The sequence below is a fragment of the Ctenopharyngodon idella genome, chromosome 3 (assembly GCF_019924925.1).
Source record: "Ctenopharyngodon idella isolate HZGC_01 chromosome 3, HZGC01, whole genome shotgun sequence".
In the NCBI taxonomy this organism is placed as follows: domain Eukaryota; kingdom Metazoa; phylum Chordata; class Actinopteri; order Cypriniformes; family Xenocyprididae; genus Ctenopharyngodon; species Ctenopharyngodon idella.
The window spans coordinates 18,236,240-18,259,189 of record NC_067222.1 but is presented as its reverse complement, the minus strand read 5'-3'; the positions used below and the strand labels follow the sequence as shown (position 1 = coordinate 18,259,189).

General features: G+C 44.1%; 1 protein-coding gene across 1 annotated transcript; it reads left to right on the top strand.

The window, feature by feature from the left end:
• The first annotated feature begins 1,929 nt into the window (after window positions 1–1,929).
• LOC127508180 (uncharacterized) lies at window positions 1,930–4,746 on the top strand. The gene is made up of 6 exons (XM_051885914.1): window positions 1,930–2,265; window positions 2,637–2,951; window positions 3,049–3,372; window positions 3,500–3,559; window positions 3,708–3,788; window positions 3,899–4,746. The coding sequence occupies exons 1-6, from the start codon at window positions 2,205–2,207 to the stop codon at window positions 3,952–3,954; spliced, it is 897 nt and encodes a 298-aa protein (XP_051741874.1). The 5' UTR covers window positions 1,930–2,204; the 3' UTR covers window positions 3,955–4,746.
• Window positions 4,747–22,950: the final 18,204 nt, after the last annotated feature.

Sequence of the window (22,950 nt, the reverse complement as noted above, 5' to 3'; positions counted from 1 at the left end):
AGCGAAATGCTCTGGCATCATGCCAACTCCCAGGGTGACCCACACTGATCAAGTCAAGTCACCTTTATTTATATAGCGCTTTTTACAATGCAGATTGTGTCAAAGCAGCTTTACAGTGATAATTGGTATATAATTTTGGCTGCACAGCAGCTCTTAAAGAAAATGGTGTCATTGTCGATCTTAAGTAAATTAATAATAATAATACATTTATTTTATATAGCGCCTTTAAAAGTGTCTTTCTCAAAGCACTTAATTCAGTATTGATTCATTCGGTTGTAAGAATCAATAGTTATTAATGTAGTTAATTTATCTATATCAGCACTGGAGTGAACAGTGATGTCATCATCCAGCTCAGTTCAGTTCGCATACAATAGTGTCAATGCAGGCAGATCAAAACACTGTTGAATATCAAATGTCAAGTGTCCCCAACTAAGCAAGCCAAATGCGACAGCGGCAAGGAACCCAAACTCCATCAAGTGACATCAGGTGGCAAACAGGTGTTAAAATGGAGAAGAAAACCTTGGGAGAAACCAGGCTCAGTCGGGGGGCCAGTTCTCCTCTGGCCAACAGCGAACAGTGCTTATGATAGCTGCCTGAATCATAATAAGTCCGATGGGATCGCAACAGTCAAAGTATTTATTGTAGTTCATTCCAGTTGAGGATCGTATTCATCACGCCGGTATGGACGGTTGTTGAGGAACTGTGTCGTGGCTGTCGTGTCGATGAGGCCCTCACAGTGGATGATCTAGTTGACTCAATCTCTGCTGATACGTCAGGGCTGCGTTGTGGTCGTGTCAAGGCGTAGGTCCTCAATCTCACCTGGATATTGCCCGGATCCGGCTGACTACGGTGAACCTCGGGATAAACAGAAAGACTAATATTAGCGTAGATGCCATTCTTCTTCTGATGTAACGAGTACATCTGGTGTTATAGGAAGTGTTCCCGGTTCCGGCTGACCTAATTTATGCAGCCTAATAATCCTTTAACAGATTTGAAAACATAAGTTGATAATGTGTTATGTGTATGCCAGGTTAAAGAGATGCGTTTTTAGTCTAGATTTAAACTGACAGAGTGTGTCTGCTTCCCGAACAATGCTAGGAAGATTGTTCCAGAGTTTAGGTGCCAAACAGGAGAAGGATCTACTGCCTGCGGTTGATTTTGATATTCTAGGTATTATCAGCTGGCCTGAATTCTGAGATCGCAATAGACGTGAAGGACTATAATGAATTAGGAGCTCGCTCAGGTACTGGGGAGCTAAACCATTTAGTGCTTTGTAAGTAATTAGCAAGATTTTAAAATCTATACGATGTTTAACAGGAAGCCAATGCAGTGTTGACAGAACTGGGCTAATATGGTCATACTTCCTGGTTCTAGTAAGAACTCTAGCTGCTGCATTTTGTACGAGCTGTAGTTTATTTATCAGGCGAGCAGAACAACCACCCAGTAGAGCGTTACAGTAATCTAGCCTTGAGGTCATGAACGCATGAACTAACTGTATTCATCAGCTTCTGTCTTTGAAGCAACAAATGACTCCAAGCCTTTTTCCAGCAAAACTGTGTTTATGACGTCTTCAGCTGTCATGCAGTTACATTACAGTGGTATAATTATCCTACTATAGCTGCAAATGTTTAATTTTTTAAACAAATCTAATATTTCATGACAAGAACATTATTTTATTTTTATTTTGTCTGACCAGTAAAACTGAGTAAAAGTCTAAAACTGATTTCATCTCTGTCAGTCGATTGCTCGAGATTATCTGATGATGTTTTGGTATCAGCTTTAGTGTCCGTGTGTGAATCTATATTATTTATTTATTTCATTTATAAATGAATAATAGTTGTGTGAAGTATTTATGCTCAGCGCTGTTTCATAATGTTTCCTAACTTTGTAACTGGGCAGTGCTTTTGTTTAACACACAGAAATGAAGTTGTTTAGACTGGATAAAGAAGGTGAAAGTGATGAAGGTGGACTGGACAGAGAGAAGTGGAAGAGCTTGTGTAACATGAGAGGAAAAACTGTGTCTATATGAGCCCAATCTACAGAGAGTAAAATGAGTCTGAGTCAGTGTCACTATATATCAACTCTAGCTGGATTTAAACACTCAGTTCAGATCAGAGGAAGTTCACAACCACAGGAGGAGCTGATGATGATTAAAGGAAGAGCTGTAACTATATAATGAAGAGAAAGACTGACAGAAACAGAAAATGGCTGATAAGTGTGATCTGTGTCTGCTGGGACTGATCATTCTCTCTTCACTTCTCACAGGTAAACAAATCTGGATTTTCTCTAAAGACATTTAGTGGAATTAGTCTGGAAAGAGTTGATTTGAACATGCTCAGTTTATTCTTGCACACATTCACGTTGTGATCTCAGAGTTGTGTATTGATACATACAGATCATACTGTATTATTCCTGATACTGGACATAGAGTCACTCAAACATCTGATGATCAACAATTATCTTCATATTAAGAGATTTCAACAGCTCTCTGATCAAGACAAATACTTTATTCTGGAGAGTGTGATGATTGTGTTCATGAGGAAAAAAAGACTGTATTTGAATCTTCTGCTGATATGTTTCATGTCTTCATTTATTAATATATATCATAATGATCACTCAAATATACTGTGTTTCAGGTACCAGTGGAGTGGATGATGTTCATGTGTTCATCAGTTCTGGTGAAAATGTCCGTCTGTCCTGTAATAATGATCTTTCTGACTGCAAATCAACTACATGGATCTACAGCAGACATTCAGCAGCAGTTGAACTGATTGTTGGAGGCATAAAGAAGAAAGGCACAAAGAGACGTAAGAGACTGAGTCTGGGGTCTGACTGCTCTCTGAACATCAAGAACGTCACAGAAGAAGATTATGGATATTACAGCTGCAGACAATATGAGAATGACAAACAACAAGGAACTGATGAACGTGTTTTTCTGCATGTTCTTCATGGTAAGTTTATGATTATGTGGTCAGTTTAAAAAGGACAAATTCTTTCTTTAAACTCACATGATGATTGAAGAGTCTGTGATTTGTGTCTTGTGTTCAGTTTCAGTGTCTCCATCATCATCATCATCATCCTCACAGACTGAGATCAGTCCAGGTCGCTCTGTGACTCTCTCCTGTCAGTTGTATTCTGGATTCTCCTGTGATTATTGGGTCTATTCTGAGGGACTTCAGCTGTTGTGGGTGAATCAGACTGGTGTTGATCTGACGACAGACTCCAGATATCAGATATTATTCTCATCAGATCACTGTATCATCACTCTGACTACAACACTCCTGAATGAAGATGACAACAGAGAGTGGAGATGTCAGCTTACGCTCAGAAATCAACTCCAGACCTCAGTCAGATACACTGTCAAGTATTCAGGTGAGAAACAACTATTACTACTGTAAAATATGATGTTAATGTCCATAATTTCTGTGTTGTTGATGATGATGATGATGTTTCTAAGTGTCATGATGTGTTGAAGTGAACTAACAGACGTGATCCACAGATCCAGCTGACACAGCATCAGAAACTGAAGTCAGTGTGACTGCTGGATCATTATTCAGAGGTACGACACGTTCATTTCTACTGACAGCTTTACACCATTAAACTATCAGTCAGTCTGTAAATGCTTCATCAATAACTGTTCATAGTTTAATCCCCTTGTCTTCAGTCATGTCCAGTTTCTCTTCTTCTTCCACACATGTTTCCTGCAGTGATTGTGATTATTGTTGAGATGGCAGTGTTTGCTGCTCCTACTGTGATTCTTCTTCAGATCATCTGTGCAAGAAGAGCTGGTGAGTTTGAGCTTCACACAATCTGATGATTCACACTCATCTGATCTGGAACAATCTGCAATCATGGTAAAAACACATACGAGAGGTCAGTCCATGCTTTTATTTTGCAGGGAGGAAGGACTCGCAGCACCCAGAGGAAATAGAGATGCCTACAATATTACAATAAAATACTGCTGAGTTTGGAGACAATCTGAAACAAGATTTAAAACAGCAGAAACTCTCAGAGGATTGTTCATTGATTGATTTTCTTCTTCTCAGAAAACAGAGAAAAAAACTCCCTGAAGAAATAGTGACATCAAAGAGTTTAGATTCAAATATCTTTAACAAATAAAAGGCCAGATTTATGTTCATTTATATGGTTTATGGATATTTTCCTACAGTGTTGAATGTCATTTTCTTGTGGTTCATATATAAACTGCTTTAAATATAATATTAATACAGTAATGGACAGACTGTTTGTAAAATCCTCTCTCTGTTGGTCTGGTGATTCTCATATCTTGTCTTTTCATTCCTGTTTTTAGCATCTTTGTTCATTTTGAATGATTTCTACTAATTTTCTTAATTAAACCTCTGTAATTGTTTAATATGTCTCCTTTCCTGAGATGTTTGTCACAAATATGGTGATTCATAAGCTTGTAATGTGAGAATGAACAGCAGCAAAGATAAACTAATAATGAAATGATTCATTCATGTTCATAATGATTCATATAACTTTATTCTGGTTAGTTCAGAAATCCACTTTGATAAACTAATGACTTTAACACACTTCATCTTCTCTCACAGCCGGTCACAAGAGCACAGTTATTGGTTTAGACTTGTAAGTGCAATTATTCTTTAAATGCATACAGATATTGCCCAAATTAATTTCACCAATATAAAGTTTGTTTGAGAATGAAGATATTTGCTCACATCAGACACTCTGTGTGTTAATACAATATAATATAACAGTACAGTAAACACTATACAGGCAAAGTCTGATGCTCATGTAATTCTAATTTTATCTAATTTATTCCTATAAACTGTGTTCAGATCAGATGTGTGCTGAGTCAGTGTGGTTTACAATATACACTTTCTCACACTGAACAACATGTTTCACAACCAGTTTCGTGTCAAAGTCTGTTCTCCCTCAGGTTAGTGGTTAGATGTGGGTTGACAGTGTGGTTTACAATATGCACTTCTCACACGTTTCACACAAATGTAAAGCAAACAGTTCACTGTGGGTCAATAAACATCAACTCTAGCAGGATTTAAACACTCAGTGTCACGATCACCGTCTGTTCCTGTCAGTTCCTGGACTCCATTTCCCATAATCCTCCCTTCCAATCACATGCACACTCCACACCAATCACCAATTGCCACACACACCTGCAGATCATTACCTGACTATAAAGGACTTACACACACACCACCTCACCGCGAAGTCTTGATTTGCCCCGGTGATCACTACTGAGCGTTTTCTTGTGGATTGTATTTCTGTTGCCGTTGGACTGTTTATTGGACTGTGTTTGTTTGCCGCCTGCCCTGATCCTTGCCTGTTATTTGGACTGTGTTTGTTAGCCGCCTGCCCAGACCATTGCCTGTGACTTTACTCTGTTTGTCTGCCGCCTGCCTTGACCATTGCCTGTCCCTGTTTGCGTCTCTGCCTTTGCCCCTGTCTGCTTTGGTGATTATCTTAATAAAGCTGCAAATGGATCCTCATTCTGTCGACCCGTCATTACACTCAGGTTCATGAACAAGGACCGTGCCACAACCATAAATGTTGGAGAATTATTTATTAAAGAAAGTTAGGGATGAATAGGGAGAGGATGAAGAGGAAGGGGAAAGGGATGGTAATCAGGTTGATCCGGGCATCTGGTGTTGGCGGCTGGGAGACAGTTAAATGTAGGCTGAGTGATTAGGACCCCTAAAGATTGGGAAGAGCTGAGGTAGGCTTGGCTTGACAGAGATCATTGATATTGTTACGGATGTAAGAGCGATATGCTTGTGAAGATTGAGTGGCTTGATGGAGATATTCCAGTGATACGGAAGATTTGATAGAAGCCCTTACTAAACCAGAATCTTGTGGCCAATCTTCCGGTTTCAGTAAGAAAGAGCGGATCTTTGCTCAGGCAACATGCCGGGAGTAAACGTATTCAGAGTTAGGTTAGAATGGGTATATAGGGTATGATACTCCTAATTGTTCTGTTTGCTTCTCCGAAGAGTGAATACGAGAGTGTCTTGAGAGTGGATAGAAATGTCAGAGGTGCAGATATGGATAGACGGATTGATGTGGATGAGGTAGGGGCTCTGTGACTCTCTACACTGAAAATCTGGACACTGATCTACCCCAGTATTCTTATCTCAGTACCTCAGGACTACTTAATACTCTTAACACTGTCTACCTTTATTGTATCTGTTACCGCCACTTATTTGTAGTTATTGCTCTGTCTGCATTTATTGTTATGCCTGTGGAACACACATGCCACTTTAATATCTCACTTATGTCTATATTTGTGTATGTTCATGTTTACTTTTTGATTATTTATGTATGGTTTATGTATGATCCTGTTATTGTCACTGTATGTCTGAGCTTCATCACAAGCATTTCAATGCACAGTTTTCCCCAGTGTTAACTATGCAAATGATAAATAAATGCCTCTTTACTCTCTTGACTAATCTCCCTGCACCGGTTCAGCCATACTTTCAGCCTATTTACTTTTTAGAAATGCACAGGCTAAATTCCCATCTGATCCACTCTTCGCCATTGATTCCAGCCGCCCCGTCAAATGTCTTGGTTCCAAAAAACACCTTAAATCCATCTTGATTCAATCCGGCATCCCAGCAGACCACTTTCCAGTCATTCATTCCACATAGGAGTGAAAAATGGGTCAAGTGAAAAAAAAGAGTCAAAAATTAAATATTTATTGTGCACTTTAGTTAGATTCATTGAATAAAATGTGAGTTTTCATAAGTGTGCCAAAATCATTGATCTTGTGCTGCACTGACTGACAGCCGCTTTGATTACAAAGGGAGAGCGGCGCTCGCTCTCTGTGTCATTCATTCACAAGAAAAGTTATTGTTGTTCATGAGATTTTGTGAGTACTTCATACACATTGACAAAATGTATTTTTAAACCTAGTTATTTCATAATGTTTAATATTTATTCAAAAGCGAAACTAAGTGAAAAACTATTACAGGAAATGGCTGATATACAGTAAGCGCAAATAAATGCTCCTCTGCCACCCTGCTGGTTATAGTGGTAATTATTGTCTTTTTTATTTTTAAATAAGTGTTTTCTGCTTATTTTCTGCTCAGACCCTGACGTGGATCTAAGCACTTTTCCACGTCAAAGAACATTTTTATAAATATGAGCCTTGGCGTGGATTATTATTGCGTAAGATCAAATCTGTGTGTACACACACTTTATAAATGAGGCCCCTGTTGTTTTGCCAGAAAACTCGTACTATTAATTCAACTGTTGAACGATGCAGATTTAGTTTCACTCTTAGATTGTCCTCTCATTGTTCACAACATGGTCAATAAATGTGTCTCTTATTTCATCAGAGATCAGCGCTCTTTGTCCTCCACACTCTCTCCCTCTCTGTTCCACTCCTCTTTCCCAACAACCTGATCCATATTTCCACACAAAATCAGTTCAGAGCCTAAAACACTGTAATGAGACTGAAGCAGGACACCTGGGTCAAATGATTATTATTTCATTTTCTGATAAGGTTTTCTATAGTTCAATATAATTCCTGCAGTTCATCATCGTTCTGATCTGAATGTGCTTTTATCAGTTTTAAATCAGTGTGTTAGCATTAGAAAAATCTGCTGCAGATATACAGTGTTTTGCAGATGGTGAAGTATGAATGACAAAAGTGTTCATGGATTTTGGGAAATGTGCTCATTGAATGTGAAAGCAATGAAAAATGATTGACAGTTCAGTTCAGTCCACACAGACTTCTGTTTGACTGAATGTGTGAAGAGTTTTGAACATGTGGCTTCAGTTTTGACCGATGCTTGTTATCAACTGAGAAACAAACTGTAAACCATCCCAAACAAAAACTGAACAGAAGCTGCAGACAACATTGTAGTGTTTTCTTTCTTTCTTTATTATTATCTTGCATGTCTCCTCTGGTTATGTTTTTTTATGGTTTTTGACAGATGCTCATCATGCGCTGTGATGTGGGACAGTGTTGTTGCGGTGGGTCTCTAGAAGGGAATGGGCCCGTAGTACGCAGTGTAGGCCGCGATGATGCCGGACGTGTCCATCATGTCCTCACAGGCCAGGTTTGCTTCACACACTTCCCTCTGACTGAAGAACACAAGTGTGTGTGTGAGTGTGAGATTCACACAAGAATATCTTATAAACCGTGAGCAGGTGTGTGTCAGTGTGGTTTACAACATACACTTTATTTCACTGAACAACATGTTTCACACTGATGTAAAGCAACTCTTCACTGTGTTATAGAGTCAATAAATAGCAACTCTAGCATGATGTCATCAGGTCAGAGGAAGTTCACAACCACAGGAGGAGCTGATGATGATTAAAGGAGGAGCTGTAACTATATAATGAAGAGAGAGACTGACAGAAACAGAAAATGGCTGATAAGTGTGATCTGTGTCTGCTGGGACTGATCATTCTCTCTTCACTTCTCTCTGTTCTCCTCTGACAGTTCTGTCTGTCGTGTCGTTGTTCAATGTCTCTATGTTTGTGTTGTTCTTGATCACATGACTCTGTCTTTGTTTGTGTTGGCCATGTGCTCCTTACTATATGGAAATTACTATTGTAGTAATTAAATATTCACTTGTTTATCACCAAAGCTGGCTCTATTTTGCAACTTTTACTAATGAGGCAACTTTTACTTTTCTTAAATAAGACATCCTTGATGACGTATGAAGCCTTCAAATGTGACCTCCGCAGGACAGCTAATGTGCTCTCTTTCCCTCTTTCTCCAGTTTGTTGTGCCTCTTGTGTTATGTTACTGTTGCTAATAGCGATGGGAGAAATGAAGCTTTTTAAAGCTTCAAATCAATTGAACCACTTGCTTCACAAAATGATTCATTGTTTCGAAGCGTTTGAAACACCACTGGCTGGTGACCCCTGCTGGTCAGAACAGTGTAAATGCAACAAAAACTCAGACCAAACATGATTAAAAACACCTTTTACAAACCCATTGCAAATGTTTTATTGAAAGTAAAATCTATCAAATGCAATTAACTAATTATATAATAAGACTAAATATCAAGTGTCTGTGTAATATGTGTTCTTTTAGCAGTTTTCAGGGCTTGTATTGTTTGTTCAATGAACGGCTCAGCTAAACAAGACAATAAGAGACTATTAACTACTATTATAAATGTTAATTATACTAATGTCTCATTAAAACATCTACTAATCGCCACCTTGGAATTATAAGGTTCTGCATTCTGAACAGTTCAGAGATATTGAGCTTCAAAGTTTTTGCATTCCATTTGACTTTGTATATAGAACATTTTTTGTTTTCTAAATAAAAAGTCCCAAAATGTACACAACTTAACAAAAAAATATCACATAATATAAACAAGTTGTCACAGAATAAGATTATGTGAATAACTCAATTTTGACAGAAATGTCAGATAGAACCTTATAATTCCAAGGTGATGAAATGTATATAAAATTGATCAGAGATCAGGTAAAACTGTAAACCCACAGAGATTTTGTTCAATGGTTCACCATTGGATTCTTGGGTTCACAGAGATCATCATCAACCACTCTTTCACAGCTCTGCCCATCTTTACTCCTGAGAGACTCTGCCTCTCTAAGACATCCCTTTTATAGCTAATCATGTTACAGACCTGATATCAATTAACTTAATTAGTTGCTAGATGTTCCCCCAGCTGAATCTTTTCAAAATGTCTTGCTTTTTCAGCCATTTTTGTTGCCCTTGTGCCAACTTTTTTGAGACAAAATGAGCTTTGAAATGAGCTCATTTACTGGATAAAAGTGTAAAATTTCTCCCTTTAAACATTTGTTATGTTATCTATGTTCTATTGTGAATAAAATATTGGCTCATGTGATTTGAATGTCTTTTAGTTTTCATTTTATTCAAATTTAAAAAACGTCCCAACATTTCTGGAATTCGAGTAGTAATAAAGATACAAGTTTTGATTATATTACATTACATAATGTGTTTTTATATGTATTTTGTGTCTTTGTATATGTATTTTATATATTTTAAATTCAAAATTAAATTGCAATTTCTATTTGTTATATCATAATCTGCGGGACCCCGTCGTTGACTTTCTTTGATGACGTTTCGTTCCAAATGAGCGATTATTGTCAGCGAAATCCACTTCAACTGATATACCGTACTCAGGGAGTAGGGAACAGTGAACACTGCGTAGGGACCCTGTTGAATAGTGTGCTATTTCTTTATACATTATGCCTCTTAACTAACAGTGCACATATGTTTAGTGTAATGTAATGTATTATAGAAGGGAAGAAACAGCTTAGCCGCAAAGAGATTGAATCAGCTCGAGAAATTTCACGTGTGAGAATACATGTTGAAAGAGTGATTGAAATGTTGAGGCAGAAATACACAATTCTGGGCTCAACTCTGCCTGTAAGCCTCATTAGAGTTGAACAAAACGGCAGAGTGGAGGACAGCCTTATAGATATTGTGTTAACATGTTGTGCTCGGTGTAAGCTTTGTGAAACCATAGTGCCTTCAGATTGATGAAGTGAGTGTTAGTTCATGTAAAGTCTTATTCAAACCACCCGTCATAACTTGACTGTGATACATGATTATAAATATGATAATGATATTTCACAGTGATGTATTTATAGTATTTTCACAGTAATGTAATATATTTACATTTTTGGCTGACTGAAACATCCCTGTAGTACTCCGATGAAAATTGTGACTGACATTTGTAAAGTACGCTTGACAAATAAAAGGGATACTCTGCGAGATGAGGTCTGCTGACAGTTTTTTCTAACAATTAGGACTATTTTAATTTTTAAACAGTGGTCAAATTAGCATAGTTGTGGTCATCATGCAGCACTGCATTTCATGTAAACCATTTTCCCAGTAATTCTGGCAACACTGCCTTCTTGAAAAAGTTTTTTGCCTTTGTAATGTGTGTTCCAAAATTGGGATCTGGGGTTATTCTTTCAGTATGTAATTCTGAAGGAGTCCACACACACAAGTCACAGAATAGTGCTTTTGTAACAAGAATCTGGCACTGTACTTGAGAGTATTAGTGGTGTTGTCTGTTAAGTTCCAGCATCACATCTGAGGATGAGGATCCAACCAAGCAAAAGTCCTTTTCTTTTGACATTTCTAACAGTGTCTTGTCTTTTCCCAAGTAGGGACACTTGATCTCCAAGCAGCCAGAGCCACAACAGTCACAATACACCTTCCCATCTGGGGATGCACCAAGATGAGGGTGCTGTGAAGAAATGCAGAGTCCAGTCGGGGGTTACATGAAAATTGCAGTGTTTTGATGACATGGCCTTGATGTATGCCTCCTTTGCCTTGTTCTCCTGGTGACTCATCACTCTTTATAAGTGCACCAAACTTGGAAGCAGTTATTCTGCCACATCTATAGGTAAACCACATCTTTTATGTCTTCTGTTCAACTAGCTTACACTGAGCATCTGTGATTGACATGTCCCTAAACACCTTATCACGTTTGACAAGAAGCTCACTGTAGGTCAAAGGTATATTTTCAGCATCATAAAGTTTTCCTAAGGGTGTAGGATAGCCGTCTTTAAGAGCTGTAGGGACAAAGTCTTCTGAGTGTTTTGGAGCTACAGGGAGCACAGCAGCTCTTGGGTTTACTTCCTTGAGTTTATCCAAGAAGTCTGCGATTTCTTTTCTAGTGGGTTTAGGTGTATCCGCAGCATTACAGTGCCCTGACATAGCTTTGCTGACCACATTCACGTCCACTGGACTTAATATCTTCCTTTTCTGCATTATGGGGCTGAACAAATCTATAGAAGACAGTTCAGAGCAGCAGATTTTTTTAGTTTGCGCTGGCTGAAGCCACTGACATGGCAATGAAGTACATGGCATGTCATCTCGCATCCTCACTCCTGACATTACAGCAAACATCAGCACTGCTACATGAGAACAAGTCTCTCCAAGCCCTGCCATACAGGTACAATGGCCTGTCAACACTGTCCCTGTCTGCTCTGCAGCTATCCAAGGATTTAGCGGTGGCTCATGCATTCGCTGACTGTTTTACCTTCACAAATATGTAACATTTGTAAGTTGAAGCAGTGTTAGCTATAAACAAACTAGCACTAGCTTATGGTTTACCATTTAATAAAATGAAAAATATTTGTACATACCTGTCCACTTACAACCAGAATATTTCTTTGTGTTCGTGTCACTTTAATCCCTCCTACAAATCCTGCCTTGAAGTACGACCAAGCGTCGAGGCTTTTGTAGGCCTTTAAACTCTCCTTAGTGTACTTCCCCGGCGTTCAAATAAGGTACGTATAAATGTCGGGAAAAGCGATGTCTGGCCACATGCCAGTGTCCACTGACCACTGGTGGTTTGGCAAGTTGCTAGGGTCACTATCAAGTCCAACTAAATTTAATTTAAGCTGATAATTGTCAGTTATACTGATGTTTTCACAGTCGCCGCTATAACAACCAGCCATTTTGCTAAATGTTTTGCCACTGAAGGGGGCGTGTTCCGGTGTGATCACGTGGGAAAGTGACGTCAATGCATACCCTCTATAGTGCTAGTGGGGTCAGACACAGATGTGGGCATCCTGAAGTAGAAACGGAAAAGCATATGGAGAATAGTTAGCATAGCTGCTGTTCATAGCATTTCAAGCCAAAGATAGTCATATGCATGTGATCTAATATAACCACAGTACAAGGTTATGAGATGCATTATAATTGCATTAAATTAGAAGACTGTGTCTGAGCCCTGAACATGATCATGTTTAGGAGTCAAATGTGAAAAAGCTCTAGCTCCTTTAGTGGACGTTGCTCTAGCAGCTGTGTTTTGGACAAACTGTAGCTGGTTTGTTAAGGATGAAGGACAACCAGATACTAGTGCAGCATTCCTGCTCTCTCTTCTGAAGAACAAGACCTGAGGAGATACTTCCATTAGATACTGCCCCTGGACCTTACACCCTGCTGCTGACCCTCAAATCTGGAATATCTATAGATCTAAGGAGATTCGAACCAAGATGGAGCTTACAGCTGGACTGATGTCTATTGAGAGAAAGCAGATAGAGAGTGTTTGCTTGACAGAATACAGAGAACTGCTGTTGGACCAGTTAATAATCAAAACACAATAATATGGCCAATCAATAAATCTGAAGCAATCTCTGTAGTGACCATTGAAAGAGTGTCACCTGTGTCCACTTAGGAAAGGATGAAGTTCATTGATCAGTTGAACTGGTTGAGCTGGTGTTTGAGTGTTTCCCTCCTTATCCGATGTGTTTGCTCTGTCAGTCTGATGGTGTTCAAGGCTCTGGTGTCATGGTGTGACAGTGGTTTGATTCTGGATGCTGTTGTCTCTCTGACTCTCCTCAGTCTGACTTTTGATCGAGCTGTGGAGGCAGTTTTTGCATGATGACAGCATGTTTTCTTGGTCATTTCTGTATTGACTCAGTCTTTGTCCATATCATCCCCTCAGGAGTTTTACTTCCTCTTTCAGGGGCGATGAAGGTCCATCAACCTATGCCTCTTCTTCTCTCTGCAGACATGTTCTTCACATGTTGCACAGTCCAGTTTCTGTCGTTTATGTCGAGGCAGCCGTCCCAGAAGTCATCTGGTGTCATCTGTAAATTAAACACTCAGAGATCCGCATTCATCAAATTTATCCTTGATCTTTTTCAATTTTCAATTTAATTTCAGAAGTCTCATCTCATCAAGTCTCATCTTAGTAAAGCAAGTTCTTCTTTGCAGAAAAGAGCAAGTGCAATCCTCCGGATCAATCCCTGTCAGCAGGCCTGCTTATTAATTTAATTCCCTAATGTAATGCAGTTTTATTATTGTCTTTCAGTTCAATCTCTTATCAATTTTTATTGGTGCTTTCTTTGGTAATTGTGCAATTTAATTTGATTTTAATTCTGACTGGATTAACAGATTTCACCAATCTACATTAGTACTTGTTTTGCATTTCTCTTGGTACTGTTTTTTAATATAACTTGTTTTATAACAAGGAAAAAATCTGCAGAGATTTGATGTTTTGAATATAACTGAGGAACAAAATCAGATGATATTTTATGTTTTTGATCGATTTGATGTTTCTGAACTCTGAAACCAGAACAAATAACTTAAATAATATATATCAGTCATGTCAACTGCAACTGGTTTGACTTCATGTTCAAGGCTTACGTTAAAGATTGTTACTGTACGACTGAACATTTCACTGTATATTAATCTTTTTATGGATTCTACAATTTTGCATACAGGTCAAATGAGCTGCCCTGTGTTCAAACCCACAATCTTAGTCACATACAGTTACATCATGTAGTCCTGTCAGAAAACTGTCCCACTATTATCTTCTGATTAACATTTCCTAACTTAGTAATAGGCCTATTATTTGTCAAAATAGTAAGCAGTAAACTGGAGAATTTCAATTGTCTTATTACTCTCTGCATTTTACAAATATTTGGGATGCTAAAGATATAATATAATCTATGATATATGTGAATTTATGAATGAACACCATTTTTTCAGTAAAGGTCAACTGGATGGAAACAATCTGGAGACAGCAATTTTTGCAGCACTTTTTTTTAATTACTCATATTCACTTTGAGGATTACAAAACATGGAATGGAAGCTTAGCTGTTGATTCAGCTTTTCCAGCACATAGCCACATCAAATGTTCCCTCAGCTGGCCATTTTGTATTTAGACTTTTTTCTTTTTTTTCTCCCCATTTTTTGGAGGGTTGTCCTGTAATATTTCTGTGCAATTGATGTCTTGATGATCTTGGTATCTCTACAGATATTGGTGTCATTACAGTCTAAATTACAGTCTAAATTATTATCACTATATGTTTCACACCTTTTTGATTGATTGCTCCAGTCTGCTCCTCTCTTCTGAATAGTTTGCGTCTGCTCCGTACAGCTTTGTAGAGCTTTGTTTTAGAGCTTTGTTTTGAATCTGTTTATTATCATTACTTGTCTATTTTATCATCATATTATATATTATATCTGATAATGCCTATCACATTAATCTGACGTCGCTAGCGTTTAATCTTCTAAACCAAATCGATATCACAGTGTGTTAGTGTAACCAGGGTAATCCAGGCTACCAGTAAAGGAGTTATGTTAAATGCAGTGGCGTGCAGTGGTGTTCTGAAATGAGGAGGCACATTTTTTATTTATTTATGAATCAAACGTAAATTCATGTGCATTACTCTTAACGTTGACACATCTTCCTTGTTAAATGAACATTACTTTACATTACATCAAAAAAGAAACCAAAGACAATTCTATTTTGCAATTTTACATTATCAATGTAATGTTCTATTTATCAAAACCAAGTCAATCTCATCAAGTTAGTGTTTTTAGCATTTCTACATTCATTCCAAAATAATAACTAAAGGCAATAATAAATATATTTTATTTGTGTATTGATGTTTTTCTTTTTAATAGTCAACTTAGGCTATTTTGGATCATCAGTCATGCTCCGTAAACACCGTCTACGAATTGTGTTTTTAATATCACCAAGCTGATTGCACTAAAACCCCCGCAGTCATCATGTTTTCAGGCCATTTCAAGTTTGATTTTGACGTGACATAAAGCAGCGTTCCCTTTCAGTCGGTCACGTTCGACGTACGTCAGTAGTGACCGACGAATTGGGATATCGCTAGAGAGCCCTATCAGCTTCGAGTGAACTACAACAGGCCAATGGAGTTGGCGTGCGATATTTGCATAATGCGCACCGCCCCCGCCAGGTGGTATAAATAGGGGAGCAGATGCAATCGCACTCTGTCTTTCGCTTCGGAGCCATCTAGTGTGTTTCCAGCTTTCAGACTTCAGTGAATTCTTCAAGCCAAAAAAAAAGGAAAATTTCTTTTTCTTGTGTTGGTGCAACGGCACTCCAGCGAGGTCGCGAGCTTCCGAGGAGCCTGAGCTTAAAGCTCTCAACTGCTGTTTTTACAGCATTCAATTTCCATTTCCCAGCATTGTGGTCTGTTGCGATTTGGGCCGGTTCCTCCGTTGTGTTCGGGGAGTGGTGTACCCGAACACATCGTGACACTCCCTGTGTGCTTCAGCACAAGAGAGCTGAATTTTTCCCCTCCTAAAAGAGCTTCACAGACGAACCCTGCGTCTTTTTCAAGATGTCATTTCGTCTGTGCGTTACTGGATGCGGTCGTTCATTGGTCCCCGCTGACGGCCACAATCGCTGCATCACGTGCCTGGGCGTTCAGCACGCTGAAGCAGCTTTTGTGGATAGTTCATGTTCTCACTGTGGGAACATGACTATTGCAGTGTTGAGATCGAGACTCTCGTTCCTTGGTTCTCAGGGAGCGGGGGTCCCCTCCCCTATGCCCCGTGCCGCCGTTTTCTCTGGCTTCGGCCGGGGTGACGGTGCGCCGGCGTGTAGGCAGGGTGATCTGAGGATCACGGTCAGGGCCCCTGTCCCCTCTACCTCACTGCAACCGGTGGTGTTACCGATTGAGCGTGCTGGTCCCTCTACGGAGCGACCAGCCGTTTCTTTCGGAGCACCGGCGGATGACTGCATGTCGATCGCGGCATCGGAAGGTGAGCCAGAGTCCTCGGGAGATGAAGACTCGGCTGCGTTACCTCCCTCCGGGACCGTAGCGTTGTCCGAGCCTGATCCTGAGTTGACGGCTATGCTTTCCCGGGCTGCCGAGAAGGTCGGGCTCGTCTGGAACCCTCCACCGTGTCCCGAACCTTCTCGGCTCGATGATTGGTACCTCGGGGCGGCCCGCGCTGGTCCCCAGCGCCCCGCCCCGATGCCATTCTTCCCGGAGGTGCATGATGAGGTGACCAGGTCCTGGCGGACGCCCTATAGCGTTCGTGCGAGACCTGGTCCCTCGTCCGCCTTCACCAACCTGGATGGCGGGGAGGCTAGGGGATATACGCGGATTCCCCCAGTCGAGAGGTCTGTTGCGATGCAACTGTGTCCAACGGCCTCTGGCTGGCGCGGTGAGCCGCGTCTCCCATCCCGGGCCTGTAAATTCTCGTCAGGCTTGACAGAGAAAGCTTACAGAGCCTGCGGACAGGCTGCCTCTGCCTTGCATGCCATGGCCCTTTTGCAAGTTCATCAGGCAAAAGCGTTGATGGAAATGCCCCAGGGAGGTCTTGACCAGCAGCTGCTTGGGGAGCTGCGTGCCGCCACGGACCTCGCCCTCCGGGCGACTAAGGTGACGGCACGTTCTGTTGGTCAGGCGATGGCCACGCTTGTGGTCCAGCAACGCCACCTTTGGCTGACCCTTGCTGATATGAGGGATACCGACAAATATCGGTTCCTGGACTCCCCCATATCACAGGTCGGCCTTTTCGGCGACGCGGTAGAGAGCTTCGCCCAGCAGTTCTCTGCCGCCCAGAAGCAGGCTGAGGCTATCAAACACGTCCTGCCCCGGCGGTCCGCTGCTGCCTCCACCCCGCCGCCGGCAGCACAGCCTCAGCCCGCTCGTCGCCGAGGGCGCCCGCCTGCGTCGTCCTCCGCCCCTGCTAAGTTGGCAAAGCAGCAGCCTACACCAGCCAAACAGCAGGGTGCCGGTCGCGGACGCGGCGCCCAGCCCGCTCAGGCCAAGCCAGGTGGCAAGAGGTCGAGGAAGACGCGACCCTGAGACGGGCGACCTGGAGGGGAAGGTTCCTGCTCTTCGGGAGAGGACTCCATCGTCTCTCCCACCCCCGGAGGAGGGCCGGGGGGAATTTGTGAAATTGTCTGTCCCGCCGCTGGCTCTCCGGAGTCCAGCGGTACCCACTTCATCACAAAAAGAGCAGTTTCCCAATCCTCCAGGTCACAAGAGACTGTGGCTGTCAGCGCGCGAGGCTCCGCCTTGCCACTCGCAGCCCACTCTCACTTCGCCAGCAGGTCCCAGTGTGATGGTCGAGGCCGCCCCCCAGCCGTCTCCCATTCACACTGTCACCTCGCAGAGTCTGACCCCACTTCGGGCCGCTGCGCCGTCCGAGTCGGGTTCCAGCACTCTGCTTCGCTGCCCCACCCCCGGTGCGTCTGTGGTGCCTTTGGTCCCGCTGGCTCGGTGTCTGGAAGCCTGGATAGCGCTCCCCAGCCCGTCCCGCTGGCTCATTCGCACTATCAGACTCGGCTATGCGATTCAGTTCGCCCGGCGTCCCCCGGTCTTCAGGGGTGTCCACTACACTCAGGTGTCCCTGGACAATGCACCTGTTCTCCGGGCGGAGATTGCTGTCCTCCTGGCGAAGGATGCAATCGAGCCGGTCCCTCCAGCCGATATGAAGTCAGGGTTCTACAGCCCCTACTTCATTGTACCAAAGAAGGGCGGTGGGCTACGGCCAATCCTGGATCTGCGTGTCCTGAACCGGTCCCTTCACAGGCTGCCGTTCAAGATGCTTACGCAGAAGCGCATTTTCGAATGCGTCCGTCCCCAGGATTGGTTTGCAGCGATCGACCTGAAGGACGCGTACTTTCATGTCTCGATTCTGCCTCGTCACAGACCCTTCCTACGGTTTGCGTTCGAGGGTCGGGCATATCAGTACAAAGTCCTACCCTTCGGGCTGGCCCTGTCGCCCCGCGTCTTCACGAAGGTTGCGGAGGCGGCCATTGTTCCGCTCAAGGAACAGGGCGTTCGCATCCTCAACTACCTCGACGACTGGCTCATCCTGGCCAGCTCGCGGGAGCAGTTGTGCGAACACAGGGACATGGTGTTAGCTCACCTCAGTCGGTTGGGTCTTCGGGTCAACTGGGACAAGAGCAAACTCTCCCCCGGGCAGAGGATCTCTTATCTCGGTATGGAACTGGATTCGGTCGCCCGGACTGCGCGCCTCACCGAGGAGCGCGTCCAGTCAGTGTTGACCTGCCTGAGTACGCTCAAGCGCAGGACAGCGGCCCCACTGAAACTCTTTCAGAGGCTCCTGGGGCATATGGCATCCGCAGCCGCAGTCACGCCGCTCGGATTGCTTCATATGAGGCCGCTTCAACACTGGCTCCGCGGCCGGATCCCGAGATGGGCGTGGCAGCGCGGTACGTTCCGTGTTCCCGTGACACCGAACTGCCGTCGCACCCTCACCAAGTGGTCGGACCCTTCGTTCCTGCGGGCTGGAGTTCCCCTCGAACAAGTGTCCAGGCATGCTGTGGTCCACACAGATGCCTCTGCCACAGGGTGGGGGGCCACGTACAACGGGCATGCAGCGTCGGGTCTGTGGACGGGGCCCCAACTGCATTGGCATATCAATTGCCTCGAGTTGCTAGCAGTACGTCTTGCACTGGGCCGCTTCCAGGAGCTGTTGACAGACAAGCACGTACTGGTCCGCTCGGACAGCACTGCGGCCGTTGCGTACATCAACCATCAGGGTGGTCTACGCTCCCGCCGTATGTCGCAACTCGCCCGCCATCTCTTGCTATGGAGTCAGAAGCATCTGAGGTCGCTTCGTGCCATTCACGTCCCAGGCGTGCTCAACCGTGCAGCCGACGAGCTCTCACGGCAGCCTCCGCTTCCGGGCGAATGGCGGCTCCATCCCCAGGTGGTCCAGCTGATCTGGCAGCGCTTCGGCGAGGCACAGATAGATCTGTTCGCCTCCCCGGAGACTGCCCACTGCCAGTTGTTCTATTCCCTGACCGGCGGCACGCTCGGCACGGATGCCCTGGCAATCAGCTGGCCCCAGGGCCTACGCAAATATGCGTTTCCCCCAGTGAGCCTTCTCGCACAGCTCCTGTGCAAAGTCAGGGAGGACGAGGAGCAGGTCTTGTTAGTGGCTCCATATTGGCCCACTCGGACCTGGTTCTCGGACCTCACGCTCCTCGCGACAGCACCTCCCTGGCCCATTCCTCTGAGGAAGGACCTCCTGACTCAGAGACGGGGCACCCTCTGGCACCCGCGTCCCGACCTGTGGAAACTCCATGTGTGGTCCCTGGACGGGACGCGGAGGTTCTGAGTGATCTCCCGCAAGCGGTCGCAGACACCATCACTTCCGCTAGAGCTCCTTCTACGAGGAACCTCTATGCGCTGAAGTGGAACCTATTCGTCGAATGGTGTTCCTCTCAACCAGAGCGAGAGGACCCCCGATCATGTTCGGTCAGAACCGTGCTTTCCTTTCTGCAAGAGGGCCTGGAGCGAAGGCTGTCTCCCTCCACCCTCAAGGTGTATGTTGCCGCTATCGCCGCACATCACTATGCAGTTGATGGTAAATCGCTAGGGAAGCACGATCTGATCGTCAGGTTCTTGAGGGGGGCGAGGAGACTGAATCCTCCCCAGCCCCCCTCTGTACCCTCTTGGGATCTGACCCTGGTTCTTACATCTCTCCGGGGTCGTCCCTTCGAGCCTTTGCAATCAGTCGAGTTAAAAGTACTGTCCCTAAAGACCGTCCTCCTGGTTGCATTGGCCTCGCTCAAGAGGGTAGGGGACCTGCACGCATTTTCGGTTGACGAATCGTGCCTGGAATTCGGGCCCGGTGACTCTCACGTTATCCTGAGACCCCGGCCTGGATATGTGCCCAAGGTTCCTACCACTCCCTTTCGAGATCAGGTAGTGAACCTGCAAGCGCTGCCTTCGGAGGAGGCAGACCCAGCCCTAGCTTTGCTCTGTCCCGTCCGCGCGCTGCGCCTGTACGTGGACAGAACGCGAAGCTTCAGGACCTCAGATCAGCTCTTTGTCTGTTACGGAGGCCAGCAGAAGGGAAAGGCTGTCTCCAAGCAGAGGATGGCCCACTGGATAGTGGACGCCATCGCCCTGGCGTACGAGTCCCAGGGCGTGCCTTGCCCGTTCAGGTTGAGAGCCCACTCCACCAGAGGAGTGGCCTCTTCCTGGGCGCTGGCGCACGGCGCCTCGCTGACAGATATCTGTAGAGCTGCGGGCTGGGCGACACCTAACACGTTCGCTAGATTCTATAGCCTTCGTGTAGAACCGGTATCTTCCCGTGTACTCGCTTCCACCAGCCGGTAGACGCGAAGAGCCCGTTCTAGTGTCGGCTTGCAATGCCACTCCCGCCCCCTGGGCCGGATACGTGCATCCTTTTTACTCCAGTCGAGTTCCCCGCTTGGCGAGCCCTGTCGAGTTCCTCCGCCTCCCCCTTCGGCTCGGACATTGCGGAGTGTCTGATGCCAGGCCAAACCTCCGTCACCGACGTTGACGTTTGGCTGGGTTCCACATGTCGTGACCCCTCCACGTGAGTGGTCCCATGTGTGTATTTGTCCACGGTCAACTCCCTACGGCGAGCCCGTGTCTTTCCCTAGCAGAGCCAGCTCTGCTGTCACCTGTCAGATGAGTCTCCCCCTACCCAGGTGGAGCCATCCCAGGGACTCCATATGCGTACTGCCCTCGGCCAGTCCATATGTGTACTCTCCACGTAAATTCCTCCCCTACGGGTGGGTAGTGGTCTCCGCAGCGTCCCCTACGGGTTCGCTTCCCCAGTGTAGTCTAGTTTACTTAGTGGGTATATCGGAACAGCAGTAGACTCTCTCGGCGTAAGCTCGCCCCCTTCCCCGTCCCACTGGTGCGCCGGGTGGCTAGAGCTTGCGCTGGGCACTGGAAGGGGTTCATACTGTGGCGCTTTATTTGGGATCCCAATTCGTCGGTCACTACTGACGTACGTCGAACGTGACCGACTGAAAGGGAACGTCTCGGTTACGTATGTAACCCTCGTTCCCTGAAGGAGGGAACGGAGACGTACGTCCCGTCGCCACAGTTGCTGTACCCTCGCTGTAGTGCGGACTAGATTGTCTCCTCAGCGAAAAACAGAGTGCGATTGCATCTGCTCCCCTATTTATACCACCTGGCGGGGGCGGTGCGCATTATGCAAATATCGCACGCCAACTCCATTGGCCTGTTGTAGTTCACTCGAAGCTGATAGGGCTCTCTAGCGATATCCCAATTCGTCGGTCACTACTGACGTACGTCTCCGTTCCCTCCTTCAGGGAACGAGGGTTACATACGTAACCGAGACGATATCTAACAGGTGATCTGTCTACTTACTTTTCAATTAGTCTTCCCATTGACGCCATCATTTGTTCATTCAAACTGACGCGCGGAACGTGCACGTCAACAAGAGGCGGGATTTATCGCACAAACCAATCAGACATTGCCTCCTCTCACGTGACTTTCCCCCATTCATTTTCAATTACCCCCCTCAAAACCCACCGCACGCTATAGGGGTCTGATGGTTTTCTATGAGAGCAAAGGGAGGCATGACTCCTGCTGTAACTTTACCTGCAGGTGTCGCTGTTGGGCAGTGTTCCTTTAGAAATACAAGTGACTTGCGCTCTTTTTAATGTCATAATTTGTAATATTTGTGTTGTTTTATATGTAATATGGATTATTTTCTCATCCTATTTTTTTTTTTTTTTTTTTTTTTTGAGGAGGCACTGCCTCCCTTGCCTCCTCGGAGGAAACACCCCTGGTTAAAAGATGAAAAATTAAGAAAAGGAAAGAAGAGAGAAAAACGAGTGTTTAAGAAGGAAAAGTGTTTAGTCCAATCCTTGATCGTGCTGCAATGACTTACTCTACTAAGAGCCAATGTAAGCAGCACTTTCATAAGTCCCGCCCACAGGCTGCGCCGCCGCCACTGTCACATGAGCAGAGAGAGAGAGAGAGAGAGAGAGAGAGAGAGAGAGAGAGAGAGATTGGGTCAGACGGAGCAGCTGCACACTGAGTGATCTCCAGAAACTCCGCATCGAACGATAGAAAAGTGACCTAAATATAATGAAAAGATTTGATTTTTGAGTGAATGCAATAACTTGGAGAAGCTGTCGCCAGAGTGAGAAGAGGACGAGGCAGAAAATTAGAAATAAAGGCCGATGCAGACCCACGGAGCTTCAAAGCACCGCGAATTAACTTACTTGTTTGAAATAGGATACCAAATTCTTGCCTTGGTGAGTTATATTTCAAATATTAACTTGACATTATGCAAGAACTGTTGCAAATTCGGCAGCAAATTATTAGTTATATATAATATATATATATATATATATATATATATATATATATATATTTATTATTATTTTTTTATTATAATTATAATAACATCAAACACAGAACGACAATAATATACTATAT